This window comes from Crinia signifera, chromosome 11 (assembly GCF_055691185.1).
Source record: "Crinia signifera chromosome 11, ASM5569118v1, whole genome shotgun sequence".
NCBI lineage: Eukaryota > Metazoa > Chordata > Amphibia > Anura > Myobatrachidae > Crinia > Crinia signifera.
This window is the reverse complement of record NC_139227.1, coordinates 94249091-94266551: the sequence shown is the minus strand read 5'-3', so window position 1 is coordinate 94266551 and position 17461 is coordinate 94249091. Positions and strand designations below refer to the sequence as shown.

The 17461-nt window shown below is 49.7% G+C and overlaps 1 protein-coding gene across 1 annotated transcript in view; it reads right to left on the bottom strand.

The window, feature by feature from the left end:
• The window catches only part of LOC146044982 (catalase-like), a 51185-nt gene that overhangs the window by 2155 nt on the left and 31569 nt on the right, over positions 1-17461 (bottom strand). Inside the window, exons 9-11 of the mRNA XM_083163666.1 lie at positions 11951-12089; positions 9374-9501; positions 3257-3364 (exon numbers count right to left, since the gene is read on the bottom strand). Coding sequence (XP_083019792.1) covers positions 3257-3364; positions 9374-9501; positions 11951-12089 — 375 coding nt within the window. The remainder of the gene's footprint in view (positions 1-3256; positions 3365-9373; positions 9502-11950; positions 12090-17461) is intronic.

The following is a 17461-nucleotide window of genomic DNA, read 5'->3' as shown; positions in this document are numbered from 1 at the left end:
TGACCAGAACATAGAGAAGGACACTAGGTACAATCAGCAATACATAGGGGGGTATTCAATCTGGAGATTAAGCTTACTAGACCGCCACGACCCTGTCCCGTTCCCGGTCAGCTCGACTTAGAACACGCAGGCGGGATTCAATGTCCCGCCTGCAGTGGGACGAGAAGGGGGCATGGCCGCGAGTTGTGGCCGGGAAGAGGCGAGCTGTAGCCGGAAGAACGAGTCCGACTGCTTGTGAAGTTGGGCTCGTTCTGCCGAGATACCCTGCTCAATGCTGTCGGGGAAGACAGCATTGAATAGGGCCCGGCGGCTCGCCAGTGATTAAATACCCCCCCATAATCCGACGGGCACGTAAGGCCGACGGGAACATAACGCTGGTGACTAGAACATAGACAGACACATATATGACCAGGGCTTAAAGTAGTCATGCAGAGGTGGGGGAACTAATTTCTCTATGCCACCGAATTACCCCCCCCCCCCCCCCCCCATTAGGCAGAGCCAGGGCCAGTGGCAGGGTTCTTGGCATCCCCCTGCACTACAGTAGAATGCTTTTCTGTGAGAATTACTGCGCAGGGTCAATGTGGAGGTTAAAATGTTCCACCTCACCATTAGAGGTGGTGGAACTCAGTCCCCCCTCACTTTAACCCCCTATTAATATGACAAATAGGTAGATAGACAAACATGAGATTATCATATACATTGTAGACACATAAAAGGTCGACCAAGAAATACATCACAGCTACAAGGTAGATATAGCAGCTCCAAGCACTACTAGTACTACAACCACCATCAGCTATCCAGCAACAACTGGCACTTACCCTCTGTTCCTGCTGTTGCAACCCCCCCCCCCCCCCCTCCAAGGGATCCCTCTGACCCTGCTGCGGTTACCACCCAACTCCATACACCCCACTATTTCAATGGAAGCCCCCGTCCCTGCTGTACCCCCCACCCCTCCATACACCACACTATTCCGAAGAATCCCTCCATCCCTTCTGTAGCCAAACCCCCCCCCCCCCCCATACTCCCGCATGGGGCTGGACAATACACTCTTTATGGGGACCCTCATTTCCTAACTGCCTCCACAACCCCCCCCCCCCCCACCCCCCCTGCCAAAAGCTGAAGGTCTCTACTTTCAGGGGAACCTATCCCCATGCCCAGAAATATCCAGCTTCCAGCTGCTAGACACCTGCTTCAGCTCTTTGCCAACACCTAAAGGTGCCCATACACGGTGCAACAGGGCAGTGCGATGAGATGGGTGCTTCTGTGCACATCCCATCGCACAGCACATAAAGTCTGTGCTTTTAGTACTAGATTGCATCCTATCTAGTACAATAAGCACGGTGCTGTAGCTGTGGCTCCATGGTTCTCCTCTACCTGCAGCCTGCCCCTCCTGATACATATGCAGTGTCTGTCAGGCGGCACTCGTCCCCTCCTCAGGTCCCAGGAGAAATTAGTTCCACCACCTCTCCTAGACCCCTGCAAATATCCCACTAACTGCCAATGTGTTAATGCCTCTGCCTCTCCCTTCTCTCTTATTCACTGCTCCAGTCACTTTTGGGCTCCATTGTTGTTCCTCATTCTTCTCCCATACAACATTGACCCCTTCTCATCATTCTCCATGTCACCAGTACCCATCCCTCCAGCATCCCTCCTCCTGATAGCTGACATGGGGATAACATGGGTTTCCCTGTAGCACCTTCCATATCCAACCAACTGAAATTCCCATGAAGGTCCACCATATGCTCCACTTTTACCGTGTTCACCAATTGCTCTCCTCCTTCCTTCCTTCCTCCCTCCCTCCTTTACCCTGGGGGATTCAGTGTCCCACTGGACAGTCCCATCAATGCTGCAGCTTGTAAGCTGCTCTCCGTCACCTCCTCCTGCCTCTCCCAATGGATTCTCCCCATCCCCCCCCCACCCCCACTCCAGTGGTTGCTCACGTGACCTAAAAGTTGATGTATCAAGCAGTGAAAATAGTGGAGAAAGGGAGCATTGTAGAAGTTGCCTGCGGCAACCAGTTAGCTTCTGCTAACCATTCTATAAAATGTACTCTCAATGCTGATCTGTTGCTATGGGCAACTTATCCACTGGAACACTTCTCCATTCCTTTGACTGTTTGATACATCAAACGCCTAGGGGTCTATTACTAGCCATTGGCGAGAGATAAAATAGCAGCCAATTGGCTCCAGCCATATAACAGCCCTTGGGCCAGATACAAAAGTGATCAAATGGAGAGTGATAAACAACCAGCCAATCATCTCCAGTCTGACAATTTTCAAACACAGCCTGTAACATGGCAGGTAGGAGCCGATTGGTTGACTGTTTATCACTCTCCATTTTATCACTTTTGAAGCTTAGTGCATCTGGCCCCTTGTTTGAAAAATGATGACATTTAGGAGCCGATTGGCTGCAACTTTATCTCCGTCTGCTTTATCTCTCTAAGTCTATGTAACACCTTTGTCACTTGCTTCCCGTCGACCTTTGACCACCACTTGTTCTACTTCTGCCCCTCCCAAGGTTTCTCTCAGACGCAGGTTGCACCGTTTTTCTCTGGCCAAGACACCCCCTTTTCAACCCCATTTCCCCTCTCCTGCCCTCAGACATGCTCCCACACCACCAGTGAATGGCCCCAGAGACAATCACCCCTCATTGCAAGCACATGCTCTGTTGTACAGGTTGAGTATCCCTTATCCAAAATGCTCGGGACCAGGAGAATTTTGGATAACGGATTATTCCGTATTTCGGAATATTTTAATATTTCAATGATGTATTTTGAAGTATCTTGCATTTATGCTGTATAAACACATAATATACACACAAATATATTTTATTACCACATAAAATACACACAAATATATTTTAATTGTTCAAAAAACAAGGTTTCAAAACGTGAAACAAAATTTGTGTACTATCTCAGCACTGAATTTGAATGCCAAGCAATCATTGTCTTGCACATATATAGTGGCAGGTACATATCATGTCCCCAGTGATGCTGTTACAAATGTCCCCAGTGAGTTTTTAGCAAAAAAAAAAATTTTTTTTCACTTTCTGGAATGTCCGTATTTCGGAATAATTCGGATAACGGATATTCGGATACGGGATACTCGACCTGTACAGCGCTGCAGACACTTTGTGGCACATTATAAATATCAGGTGTCTAGAGTGTTAATATAAATGCTGTTCTGCTCAGAGACGCGACCTATACATGGGCTTTCACTGAAATACGTGAATCCAGGACAAAGCATCACCATCTTACCGCTCTTCTCTGTACACAGGGCTGGGCCACAGACAGACTTCCTGCAATGTTCTCACACAGCCTCTGGCGCTCGTCTGCCTTCAGGGTCTCCAGAAAGAATTTCCTGGCCTAGGAAGAGACGGACACAAGATTAATTCTGGAAACACTAGTACCGGGTACTTTCATAGAACATTATTTAAACAGGAATTGGCCCACACCAGATGATCCTCATGTAACGTTATATATGTGGAACAGGCTTCACTCCCACAGCAAGGATTGTGTATACCCTGAACCAAGGACGGCCAAACCTGTCCTCAAGATCTACCAACAGGTCATGTGTCTCAGGCAACCTGAGGATCTATAGTAGGAATGAATGCAGCTGTGCGACAATGTGAGAGTGCAATGACTACACCCAGGACCATCTTAACACCATTATGGGCCCCCGGGCAAAGCAGTGCAGTGGGGCCCCTCCAATTGCACACACAATACTAAAAACAAATGCAGAGGGGGCACCTCATAGTGCCATATCATTTATTCATAAAAAACGACAGGGTATTTGTCAGCGGATAGAACTCACATGTGTGCGCTAAGAACCACATGGTCTAATACAGGACAGGCCAACCTGTGGATCTCCAGATTTTGTGAAACTACAAATCCCAGCGTGCCTTGCCACAGTTTTAACACTCCCTTACAGCAAAACTGTGGCAAGGCATGATGGGATTTGTAGTTTGACAATATCTGGAGAGCCGCATGTTGGCCAGGCCTTGTCTAATATCACTCCCACCAGCATACTCAGCTGTACCGTTTGTCCACAGTCTGGACTGTTTAATGTCCCAGCACTGAAGGCAGCCTGAGACGGCTTCCCGGAGTGGTCCCAGTATTCTATGCAACAGCAGGTGTGGATGTGCTGCCGCAGTACAGAGGACACGGTCACCTAAAGGAGCTGGATGCACAGTACCCTACAAATCCAGTGACCAGGTTGATGTACAGCAGCAGTGGGTAGGTACGGAGCCAGATAATCCCCTCACATAGGTCCTGGCGGGGCTGATGGTCAGTTGGAAGCCTGGATGGCACTCCTCCAAGAAGTAAGAGAAAGGGTGTCCAGGATAGATAGAGAGGGAAAAGAGAGGGGTGAGATAGAGGGCCAGATGCACTAAGCTTCAAAAGTGATCAAATGGAGAGTGATAAACAGCCAGCCAATCAGCTCCTACCTGCCATGCCACAGACTGTTTGAAAAATGTCATGCAGGAGCTGATTGGCTGGTTGTTTATCACTCTCCATTTTATCAATTTTGAAGCTCAGTGCATCTGGCCCAAAGAGACAATGTCAGGGATAGAGAGGGGGTGTTCACACACAGAGAGAGGGATGAGAAAAACAGTGTGGTCGGGCAGAGAAAAAAGGGAGGAGAGAGAGAGAGAAGAGAGAGAAGAGAGAGAAAAAGAGGGATGAGAGAGAGGGGGGTCAGGCAGAGAGAGAGAGGGTTGGGGGTCAGGCATAGAGAAAGAGAGGGTGATAAGACATGCAGAGAGAGGGGGTTTAGGCAGAGAGAGAGAGGGGGGGTCAGGCAAAGAGAGAGAAAGGGGGATTGGGCAATGAGAGAGAGGGGGAGAGGTAGAAGGGTGAGAGAGAGAGCGAGAGATGAGAGAAAGGGGACAGGGCAGACAGAAATCAGGGTAAAGGGGGGGGGGTCAGGCAAAGAGAGAGAGAGAGGGCAGAGAGGTACAGAGAGAGGTGTGAGATGAGGGGGGGGGGTTTGACCAGAGAGAGAGTCATGTGTGGGAGGGGGGGAGTCGAGAAGAGAGAGAGAGGGGGGGCAGGTACAGAGAGAGAGAGAGGTGTGAGGGGGGGGGCAGGCACAGAGCGAAAGACAGGGAAGCGTATGAATGGGGACCTTCTTTCCATCTCCCCAACCCCAGGATGCATCCATGCCTCATGCGCTGGGAGAGTGGATAGCAGTGGGAGTGTACTGATGGAAGACCCCCCCCCCCCCCAGCAGCTCTCACCTTAACACCAGTGGCGTAACTATACCTCCGCAGCCCCCGCGGTGGCGGGGGGGCGCAGAGAAATTGGGGGCGTCGCCGGGGGGCTGCGGAGGTATAGTTACCTGTGGTCTTCGTCTCGCCCGGCTCTCTGCCGGGACCTGCCTGACGTCACGGTCCCGGCCGGCTCCTGCTGCAATGAAAACTGACTATTATAAAATGGCTGCCCCCATACTGCAGACAGTTTTCTGTCTGCAGTATGGGGGCAGCCATTTTCTAAGAGTCAGTTTTCATTGCAGCAGCAGGAGCCGGCCGGGACCGTGACGTCAGGCAGGTTCCGGCAGAGAGCCGGGCGAGATGCAGACTGCGGGGACAGGTAAGTGTAAGAAGGGGGGGGGGGGTTAGGTGGCGGGCGGCGGCGGCGGGGGGGGGTGTTCGAGGGGGGCGCCGAAAAACCATCCGGCGGGGGGGCGCTAAAAACTTAGTTACGCCCCTGCTTAACACCGCCAGAGCCGGGTGCCAGGAGCCAGGACGCAAAGCTGCATTAAGCGGCAACGCACCCAGGACCTTATTCTGATCCGCACGTAACACTGCAAAGTTCGCAGCATTTCGTGTGAATTAAACTCCGCTCACCACTCACACAGCCGCCCGCCCCCCTCATTCGCCAAATTCGCCCACAAATGGTTGTTTTGCATAAACCTCCATTTGCAGCCTTGGGTGCGGGGACCAAATCATTTGATGGTCACAAAGCATCGAATGATTTGGAAGGTGTATGCAAACAGAGCCGGCATAGGCAGACTAGGCAAATGCAATGCTGGCCTCTTCCCACCTTCCTGCATAAAACCCGACCATCTCTCATCCTAACCTACTGTTTAAAATTAAATATATATTCATGTGCTTACAGCACATGAATAAAAATAGCATGCCCCTCCTCAGAATAAAATTCCTGATTTTTGGACACCAAATGTAAAAAACAAAACACTTTGGGCGGTATTCAATGAGCCTGATTCGCAATGTTTTTATGGCGAATTTGTGCTGTTTGGCGAATTTTTGACAAAAACGGTGAATCACCCTATTCAATGACCACATGGCGAATACATTTCAAGGTTTTTTTAACCATGATTCACCGAGTAGCAATCGCTATCTTTTTATGGTGAAGTGGAATGTGAACTTTTAAAATAAAGTGTTTTGTTTTTTACATTTGGTGTCAAAAAATCGGGAATTTTATTCTGAGGAGGGGCATGCTATTTTTATTCATGTGCTGTAAGCACATGAATATATATTTAATTAAAAAAAAATATATATATATATATTTTTTTTACACAGCATCCAGCAGGGGGCGCCGGAGCCGAGCCGCTCATTACATATTCATATATTCACTGCACCCGATCGTTACGATCGTGTGTAGTGAATATACGCTCCCCTGCTGGCACCCCCCGGGGGGCAGCCTGTGCTGCCTGGCACCCGGGGAGCCCACCTACCCCCCACAAAGTTCTGGGGCAGGCAGAGAGACTACCATCTCTCTGCCTGGCACCGTCCTCAGGCTCCCTGCGGCAATCGCCGCAGGAGCTCATATTCGCCAGTCAGGGGCAGCGAGCCCCTGACACGTTGAATACCGGAGCCCGCCGGCTCCGGAACATGGCGAATGTGCAGCGAATCCTAAAAAGGATTCGCTGCACCTCGCAGGTATTCTCATTGAATACCGCCCTTTATTTTAAAAGTTCACCTTCCACTTCACCATAAAAAGATAACGATTGCTACTCGGTGAATCATGGCGATAAAAACCTTGAAATGTATTCACCATCTGGACATTGAATAGGGTGATTCACCGTTTTAGTAAAAAAAAAAATCGCCTTACAGCACAAAATCGCCATAAAACATGGTGAATCAGCCTAATTGAATACTGCCCATTGTCTTGTGCTGTAATTATTTATGTGTTTTTGCTCATTACTATGCTCTGCAGTATATTTGTGCGCTATATAAGAAACTGTTAATAAATAAATAAAAACTAAGACACTCTCAGGTGCCTAAGCTTTGCGTGCTTTATTTACAGTTTCTTATAATAGAATATATAAACGGAGTGCTGGGATTGTTCTCTAATGAATAAACACATTCATACAGTACTGCTGTAATTAGCTGTCAGTGGTATAATTACACATTGAGGTCAGACGCTTTGTGCCATTCATGTAGTTGGTGCACGTGGCAGCCTGCCGGTAATTATATCTTTGACTCCGAGTCGCCCTGCTTATAAGGTGATTTGAATTTAATTAATTCAATCGGATATCTTGTAATTACAACAAAGCAGAAACAATTAAAGGGAGGGACGGATGCCTGCTTCCGACACTATAATAATAGATAGCTGATTATAACTATAGTACAGTATGCCCCCCCCCCCCCCATGGTAACCCCCCAGGTGCCAAATATGTGCTATTTGTACCCCAATATTAACAGAGCTAAACATGTGTCATAAATATAATAGATCAGACCAAATGTTCAGGCGCCATAATGTAGAAAGGCAAATGATGTTGAAAAAAATATTAAATTCACAAGAATATTATATGTGTGTATCAAATATCCCCCAAATATTACAATGTAAGATTATTTGACTAGAAATGAAGTGATAGCCCACATATGTAGGCATTTTAGATTCTAGAATTATATACAACAGCTATGTTCTGTTTATATGGATACAAGGACAGACTGATCACAATGTAATACCTCTCAACAGTTGACTAAAGGGCCCGCCACCCCCCATACACTTATCCAATTTGGACCGATTTCGCCTGATTCCGAGAAATCAGCCCAAATCGAATGTGTTTGACACCCCCTCCGACCTGATGCGCGGTCCGGTGCACATTGGATCGGAGTGGGGAGGTCGGATGGGCTAAATAAATGTATCGGACCCATCGGTGGCACGTCCCGCAATGTGTTGGGTCTGATCCTAGGTTTGTGCCATTCGGGATTGAATCAGCATCTGATCGCACAGTGCAGTGTACCCATTTGTTTTGACTATATAGCCTTGCCAGTTTTTGATGCCGCTGGTGAAACCGTTTGATGTCTATTTGATTTCAATTCAATTTGGACTTTGTAGTCATAATCAAATCAAAACGTAACCCTACCATCACACTTTGTATTTGGGGCATCACCCCCCACCATTCTCCCGATTCTCGCCCACAAACTGTCTATGCAGACACTTTATTTGGTTCTCTCTTAGTGATTCAATTATCGGTTGGACTTGATGGACTAACGTCATTTTTCAACCTCATCAACGGTGTTACAGTGTCACGCAGTGACAGCCGGAACACTAACTAAAGAGGATATACTATGTATCCAATCATGGTCAGTGCATCCAGTTTTCTCATTTCCATTGTTCTTGATGCTCAGGCCTGTGGGACATCCTCACAACCGTCACTAATCTTTTGTGCTGCTAGGGCTCACACACATCTGCCCCACAAGCACACACACAAAGATTTGTAGGAACAAAGCATTTACAACGCACAGGAAATACACAACTTCTTCTAAAGCTGTTTGACAGCAAGCTGTGTGTGTATGTATGTATGTGCAGGGCTGCCGAGAGGTATGCGAGGCCCCTGCAAAAATGGGGGGGCGTGGTCTAACCGTGGGATACGTGGCCAACTCCCGTAATTAGGCCACGCCCCCAATATTTTCTTTTTTTATTATTATTATTATTTTTGTTGTTGTTGTTTTTTTTTAAGAGCAGGGTGAAAAAAATCACTCTAAAGTCTAACCCTAAAACACCCCCCCCGCCCCCCCCCCCCCCCCCCCCCCCCAGCAGCAGCACATACCTACAGCATGTGCTGTGCTGGTAGCAGCCTCAGCATGAGCGCTCACGCTGTCAGTGAGACAATGTCATGCTGTAGAGTTGTGTGCTGCTGCCTGGGAGGTAAGTGGGGGGGACCAGGGCCCCCGCTGGGTAATTAGTACCTGCTCCCCCCTCTCGGCGGCCGTGTGTGTGTGGGTCAATGTCCCCCCAATCCCTTGTATCTCACACCGTCTAATAATTATAGTCACACCATGTATACTGTACAGACATTACTACCACATTTAATACAAATAGTAACAGCTGTGTGAGATTTACACACTCACATCACACAGAGTGACACATTGTAGGTACAAGCCCTATCAGTTATGGGCTTACCTGCAGCACATTATCTTCGTCACTGTCGTACCTGGCCACATCACCAGACAAATGGAACGTTGTCCCTGCAAATTTGGGATTGGCCGCCGGACCTCCGAAGCTGTTCGGATAGTAGTTTGGAGCATTTCCTGGACAGAAAACAAAGGGCAGAGACTGCAATTGCGCACGTAGACCCAGATTGTGCTGGGACCATGGAAATTATGATCCTGCATCCAGGGAAATTTTGTACTAAGAGATGTACTAAGCTTGAAAAGTGGAGAGTGATAAGCCACCAACCAATCAAAACAATCTGTGACATGAGTTAGGAGCTGATTGGCTGGTGGTTTATCATTCTCCTTTTTATCACTTTTGAAGCTTAGTACATCTGGCCCTCTAGCTGTTACCTTCTAGAAGGTGCAAAATAAATAAGTAGATTCTGATTGGTTGCCCATAGCAACATCCCATGTGAAATAAAACTCCCATCTTAGTAAATATCCCCCTTAGTGCGCATGAACACAAACCCCCATAACCTTTTATATCTTATCCAGGCAATAAGAAGGGTTACCCGGGGCAACGTAACAAAGCTCCTTGTCCTGAGAACTCACTGAATACAAGACACAAATCATTATCTGTATAGAAATAGATTGCTATAGTCCATATTATTCGTATTATACCGATATACATCGTGTCCAGGGGCTACCAGGCAGGAACTTATGTATTTTCCATACACGAGAGAAAGGTCTCCGACTGGCGCTCACTACAAAAATCTTCACAGAAAACCCAAACGCCGAACATGACATATGTCCACACATCACAATCCACTTTATCACTTTTTGAAATCTCAGGTTACAGCATAGCAGGTTTTCCATAGGTTTTACAGTAAGGATACACTCCAAAATGTTAGGGTTTTGGGTGTGAACCCACCGCCGGGACCGCTGTTTAGGACGGCCACGGCACACCCTATGCTGACCTCCTCGGACAGGTGACTGTAGTCTGCGGGTAGCTAGGCTTATCCTGTAGTCGCCGTGTCCGAAGGAGCGAGTTAGGCCCGCTCCTACCCCGATGCAACCAGGTTTTAAGTGTTGACAAGACTACAGCGACCGCCAGAGGTAGTGCCAAGAGGAAATCTAGCTAACTGCCACTATCTGGGAGGAACACCCTGCCTAGGGGCACCTGGCCAAGGAAGGGGAATGCAACTCAGTCGCAGACACAACAGAACCAGGGTGCCTCCAACCTAAAACACGCCAAAGAAAATAATGAGTACACAAACACATGGTACCCCAAAACAAGCGCATACCCACTACCGTGTGCCTCTCCACACCTGGAAGAGCCGGACAAAGGGAAAATATAAAGCAACAAAGGAAACAGGGCCGCTAGCCCACAAGTGAATAACAAAAGGGATATGGAAGTTTGCCAGAACTATATAAATAAATAAAGAACAGAACCAGGCTCCACTGGAGCACTTACGTGACCTGAACTGGACACACAGGGACAGGACCACGACACCCAGCTGACCAGATGGAAGAGTGCAGGCTGGGAACGACTGGCAGGACTGGACAAGAAAGGTATGCTGACCAGGACAGAAGTAGGACACACTGCAAGAAGCAATGAACTCCCTGCAACAGGAACAGGAAACTATCACCGGCAGGGCAGTGCTGGGGAGAATGCCTTAAAAAGGGCTCAGGTGATGAAGACACCTGTGAACAATCCAGCCCAACTCCCAAGCTGGGATAACGAGGTCAGGCTTGTGCATAAATCAGCTCACAGAAGACTGAGCTGTTATGGCACAGATTCACCACTGGAGGCCACCAGAGAGTCAAATACCAAAAACAGAACACAGAACTGACATGACAGATAATTAATGGCTCCTAACACAAAGCACCTAACGTAATCCCCACATTCACAGCCTATCATCCGGCCACTTTTAGGCATTGGGAGCCGTGACTCCCTGCTCTGAACAAACATACTCATAAGAGGAAGCAATAACAACAACAACAACAAGTGCTGTTAATCAGCAGTGATTCATAATACTGTGCATCTTTAAAAAATCCAGACTGGATCTCCCGAACCCTGCTGCTGCTGTGCTAAATCCTGAACTGGATCTTCCACATTACCTTCATGTGGAAGTATGCAGTCTCTGCCACAACGATCCAAATTAGGAAAAACACCTCACTCCGGGTACAGATCCTCGCCCCTCTCACCACAATTTACCATTGGGAATAGTTGTCAGATTTTGCTTATTATACTATCCATGTATACAGGGGTGGGGTCCTGAATTGTACACCTGCAACATTGTCTTTGTATGCAGTACTATCCATGTATACAAGTGTGTCAACCATTGTTGACCTATTAATTGTTGATCTATCATCCTGTCAGACTGGGGCATGAAGGGCCCACCTGCTTAATGCATTGGTAGGGGCCCATGTATAAGGGTGCGCCAGTCTCCAGAGGGGGTGTAGCCAGCCAACCGAGGGGGTGTGGCCAGCTACCACATGCCTACTGATGCATTAATTATAAGTAAAGAAAAACCATATTTCATTGGGCAGCTTATAAGTATTTATTCACAGTCGTCATAGTAACACAAAGATCGATGTTTACCTTGGTTATCGCCCATCGCCATAAACCCATCTCTCTCGTAGTTAGTCACCTTAGCCTGCAATGGGGCATTTACTGGGATCTGTAAGTAGTTCACTCCCAGCCGGTACCTGTGGGCATCGGGATAGGTAAAGAGGCGGCCCTGAAAGGCACACAAGCTGGTCAATGGGTGATAAAGCATTAGGACATTATAGTAGTAACACAATGCATGTGGATAGATGTGAGGCAGGTACTCTGAGGCCTAGTCACTAATGTTCCTGCAATTATAGATACACATATACACCCATATACACATATACACCCGACATTCCGGCATTATTCAGTATTACAGCCATGTTAATAAGCTGCTTTTAATTGTCTGAACATTCAATCATGGCTTATTCCTTCCTCTTCCCAAGACTAGGGGGAAACATTGGCAGTGAAAAGTTTAATGGGCCCCATGAGGAGAGAACAGGCCCCGAATCTGTCACCATGATACACGGTATTCACTTCCCACACAAGCTATAAGTGCATTGGGGTTTATTCTGGTTGAATCGGTCCACTACGTGTGCGGACGGAACGCGTTTTTTATTCACTACGCATGCGTACCTTTCGCAATGCGCATGTGCGACGACAGCACACCACTAGCGGACGGGACTCACCCATCAAAAAGACGAGTCCGATTACAGATGGACAAAGTGGGCGTATTGTGGGCGTTTTATGGGTGAGGCTACAAAACAGGTCAAAAATGGGCGTACACGGGGGTGTGTACCCAAACTGCACGGAGGTGCATCCGCTTGGCTCGTCGAGCGGTCGGGACACTTTTGCCCCAAAACCATAGGTCCGCCAAAAAATGCTCCATAGCACTCTTAGACCATCCGGCTGAGTAGGGCTGCAATCGGTCGACTAATTAACGCTCACCACGCCTACAATAATGACACCTGAACGCGGTAAATATCGCTATTGCTATACTGGCCTGTCTGCTCCTGCAGCTTAACAGGGAATCAAATATATTGATTGGGTAAATATCGCTATTGCTATACTGGCCTGTCTGCTCCTGCAGCTTAACAGGGAATCCAATATATTGATTGGGTAATCCAAGACAGTGCTAATATTATTTCTAGATTTGAGAGCTCTTGTATAAATTTAAACTAATTTGTATTCAAGTGCTGGCAATCTGCTATTTGAATGTTTGTTTATATTGGAGTTTTATTGCCTGCCTTGTAATTGGGGAGGGGTGGATTGTTCAGGCTTTGATTAGTTGTATTGACTTCACATGGACAGAATCCATCATTTAAAGAGAGTGAGCTGCAAATAGCAGCGAATGAAGATAAAAACTTAGCCTGTGTCCCACAAAATAGAGACATAGGTGCTGCAGGGGGGGAAGGGGACAGATTAGGGCAAAAAGGGTATAAGCCATACTTAAGGAGGGGGGAGGACAGGGGTCAGCACACTCAGAGTCATCTCAGCAAGGAGCAAGCAGCAGCGTCGTTTTGTGCAAAATACTACTACTACAATGGACCGGCCTAGGAGATCCAGAGAAGCCCCAGCAAGATTCCGCTTACCGGCAGAGCAGCAGAGGGCGAAGAGGCCAGCAGCAGCAGTCCGGAGGTCGGCGGCAGGACGGGGACCGGAGGAAGCACCCAGAGAATCCAGCAGAGAAGAGGCGAAGAGAAGGAGACGCGGAGAGGCGGAAGACGGCGACCAGCGGCGGCGGGGAGAAGCAGCATTGCAAGACACGGTAATCAGCAGCCCGTCCCCGCTCTACCCGACACCCAGCAGCAGCGGTCAGCAAGCCGCCGCTCCCCACAGCGCCCACACTGCCAATCACCGCCGAGACCAGGATCAAGCCCCCGCTCGCAGCAACCCGCCGGAAAGGGAGCCAGAGCAGCCGGAGCGCCGGGACAAGCACGCACCCGCCACCCCCCGCACCGCCCTCAACAAGCCCCGCAGTCAATCACAAGTACCGGCCACCGCCCCCCCCAGCCCAGGCGCCGCCCCCCCCAGCGCCCGCACCGAGCCCCTGCATCGCCCGGAGCTCCATCAGCGGGACACAGCCTCCGTGTCCCGCAGCACTCCCCCTGAGCCCCTGCAGCAGTGTAACAAGCAGGCAGGGAGGCTCAACGTCCCCCACAGCTCCCCCGCTGGCGGCCAGTACATCAGCACGCAATTACCTGGGGCAGAGGGAGAAGATGGCAATCACCAACGCCAGCTCCCAGCCCAGCACACCAGGGACCCCCAGGCAGATCACCCTCCCCCGGGGGCAGCTTCACCCATCCCCAGCCAGCAGTCCCCAGAGCTGTTTACAGCATGGGACCCTACCCCCCCCAGCAGCCAATCCGATGAGAGGCAGCATCAGTATAACCAGCTGCATCAGCCTAGCCCTTCCCCCCGGATTCAGGTGCCCAGCCAGCAATATCTGCACGCAGTGCAGGTAGGAGGGAGTGGGGGAGGTCACATACAAAACGGACCAGCCCACTATCCCGCCCCTTACACCAACAACAACCAGTTGCTAGGCAACCCCCACCTGCAGCCCCCACAAAGCGACTTGCAGCCAGTTATGGCTGCAGGTGAATCCACTGAGCCCCTGCAGCAAATCCAACCCCCACAGCAGGGACACCCGTACGAGCAGCAGGGGCGGGTCCCCCAAGCACAGTCTGCGCCCATTCCGCAGGGGCACAACCCCAACACCTGGCCCACGCCCGCGTTACCCGTGCAGCAATCCATTGAAGCCCTCGGGCGCAGCCCGGCAAATATATGGCCTCCTCCCATCCACCCGCCATGCCCACAGGGGAACCTCCCATACCCCACCCAGGCAGCAAATTACCCCCCGCAGCCGGGATTCCCCAATTACGGGCAACAAGGGTACGGGCACCTTTCGCAGCACCCAGGCCCCCAGTATCAGGTGGCCAACTACCAGGGACCACATTACCCAGCCCCAACCCATTCTGAGCCACGCTACCCTTATTCACACCAGCCCCACAACATATACCCAGGGCAGGGGTATTACCCCCAGCCATGGCAGCATTACCAGCCAGCGCAGCCATCGCTTGCCCAACAGCAGTGCGCACAACAAGTAGTGCCACCCAGCGGGTACCCACTTCAGAGAGACACTATGACCATGGATCGACCGCCACAAAGGGAACAAGGACAAGCCACAGGACTACAACCAAGGGGGGAGGCCCAGGGGCATCTGGCTACAGGACAGACAAGCAAATCAACGGACAGCAATACCACAGTGCCAAGCACCCTTCAGACACCGGCGGGCAATCAAGATGGACAAGAGAGTGGAGCAATAATACAGCAAAGAGGAGAAGAGTCCCAAACGCGTCACGAAGATGGAAATACAAGCGGGAGTAATGGTGAGTCAAACGCAGGGTCTTCGGACTCCGACTCTGATTCAAGTGACAATGATAGCGATGCAAACACATCTAACCAAGGCCAGGCCAAGCTCCTTAGAATGGTCAGGCAGATCAGGAATGGGAAAAAGGGCAGCCGTAAGGGACGGGAGAAGAAGAGGAAGAACAAGGAGCTAGATGCGCAGGAGTCACTTACATGCGCATCCACCACAATCGACACGGGTGTACGCAGCGCAGTAGTAAAGGATATAAAAACTGGTAAATACGTGGACATCTTCGCCATGACAAAGGAGACCAGGAAGGCAAGTGAGCTGGCAGCTACCAAAGGCCCAGGGGCGGAGGCAGCTTATAGAACATACAACAGATGGTTAAGCGGGATGTACAAATTTGCAGCATGTTACCTTAAGACCAGACCTGGGGAAAACATGAATGTTTTAAAATACATGAATATGATACATGACATGGTGGAGAACAGTAAGGCAAACACCTGGAGGGAGTACGACGAAGCCTTCCGTAGGAAACACAGCGGGAGGAAAGTGCTAACATTGGGCGCAAAGGATGTGGAAATATGGCTGGTGGTTACACAGCCCAAAGAAGAGGAACCGCCCAGCGATTGGGGGAGTCGGGCGGGGAGGCCTAGTTTACAGGAAAAACCGGGAGGAAAATGCTTTGCGTACAACAACACATACTGCACCAGGGGCCAGTACTGCAAATTCCGACACACATGCACACACTGCGGCAAAGGACACCCAGCAAAGGAATGCTACAGGAAGGCAGGAGGTCTCACCGTGCCCAAAAAGGAAGGGGAAAGGCGCAATAAGTAAGGCAGCGTCTCCAATACAACTGAAAAACATGCAAAAATGGCTAGGATGGTACCACAACAAGGAAGATGCAGAGTTTCTAGAAAAGGGGTTCAGAGACGGTTTTAAGTTACCCATTGAAGGAACTGTCAGAGGCGCAGTAATACCGCGTAATTTAAAATCAGCCACAGAATTCCCCCACATAGTAAGAGAAAAATTGTTTAAAGAAATAGAAGCGGGTCGCATAGCAGGCCCCTTCCAAGAACCCCCTTTACAGCAGCTAGTAGTGTCCCCCTTGGGGGTAGTACCAAAGAAGGCGCCTGGAAAATTCAGGCTAATACAGCACATGTCATACCCCGCAGGAGGGTCGGTAAATGACGCCATAGAAAAACAGCAGTGCAGCGTGGCTTACCAGTCCTTTGAGGATGCGCTCAAAATAGTGCGCAGCTGCGGGGAAGGGGCCCTCATGGGGAAGATAGACATTGAATCGGCATTCAGGCTCCTTCCACTTCATCCCCAGAGTCAAAAATTCATGGGCCTCAAATTTGAAGGCAGTTATTTCATTGACCTATGCTTACCGATGGGCTGCGCCATTTCATGCGCTTTCTTCGAAAAATTCAGCACGTTCCTGCACTGGTGTGTGGAAGCAGGAACAGGCAGCAAGACTATGGCACACTACTTGGACGACTTTCTGCTGGTCGGCCAGGCTAATACCGATAGATGCGAGCAGCTGCTCAAATCCACCCAGGCACTATTCCACACATTCGGGGTACCAATAGCAACGGAAAAAACGGAAGGACCAACAACAAGGCTCTCCTACCTGGGCATTGAAATAGACACCTCAGAGAAGCTATGCAGGTTACCGGAAGACAAGGTGTCCAACCTCCTGGGGCAGATTAGCGAGCACGCAAAGGCAAGGAAACTGACACTAAAACAGCTCCAATCATTGCTGGGGTCACTAAACTTTGCCTGCAGGGTGATCCCCATGGGCAGAATCTTCTGCCGCAAACTGGAAAAGGCCACAGCGGGGGTGAAGAAGGCGCACCACTTGGTGACGTTAACGGCAGAAATTAGAGAAGACATGCTCATGTGGGAAACCTTTTTGCAAACATTCAACGGAGTACGGATCTGGCCGGCACCGTCGGTGCCCAACAAGAAGCTGCAACTATACACAGATGCAGCGGGGTCATGGGGCTTCGGTGCTTACCTAGAAGGAGAATGGTGCGCGGCGCTGTGGCCCCCTAGCTGGGCAGAGGAGGGGCTGACAAAGAACTTGCTGCTATTGGAGCTTTTCCCAATAATAGTAGCAGTGGAATTGTGGGGCAGCAGGTTAGCCAATAAGGAGATAACTTTCTGGTGTGACAACTTGGGGGTGG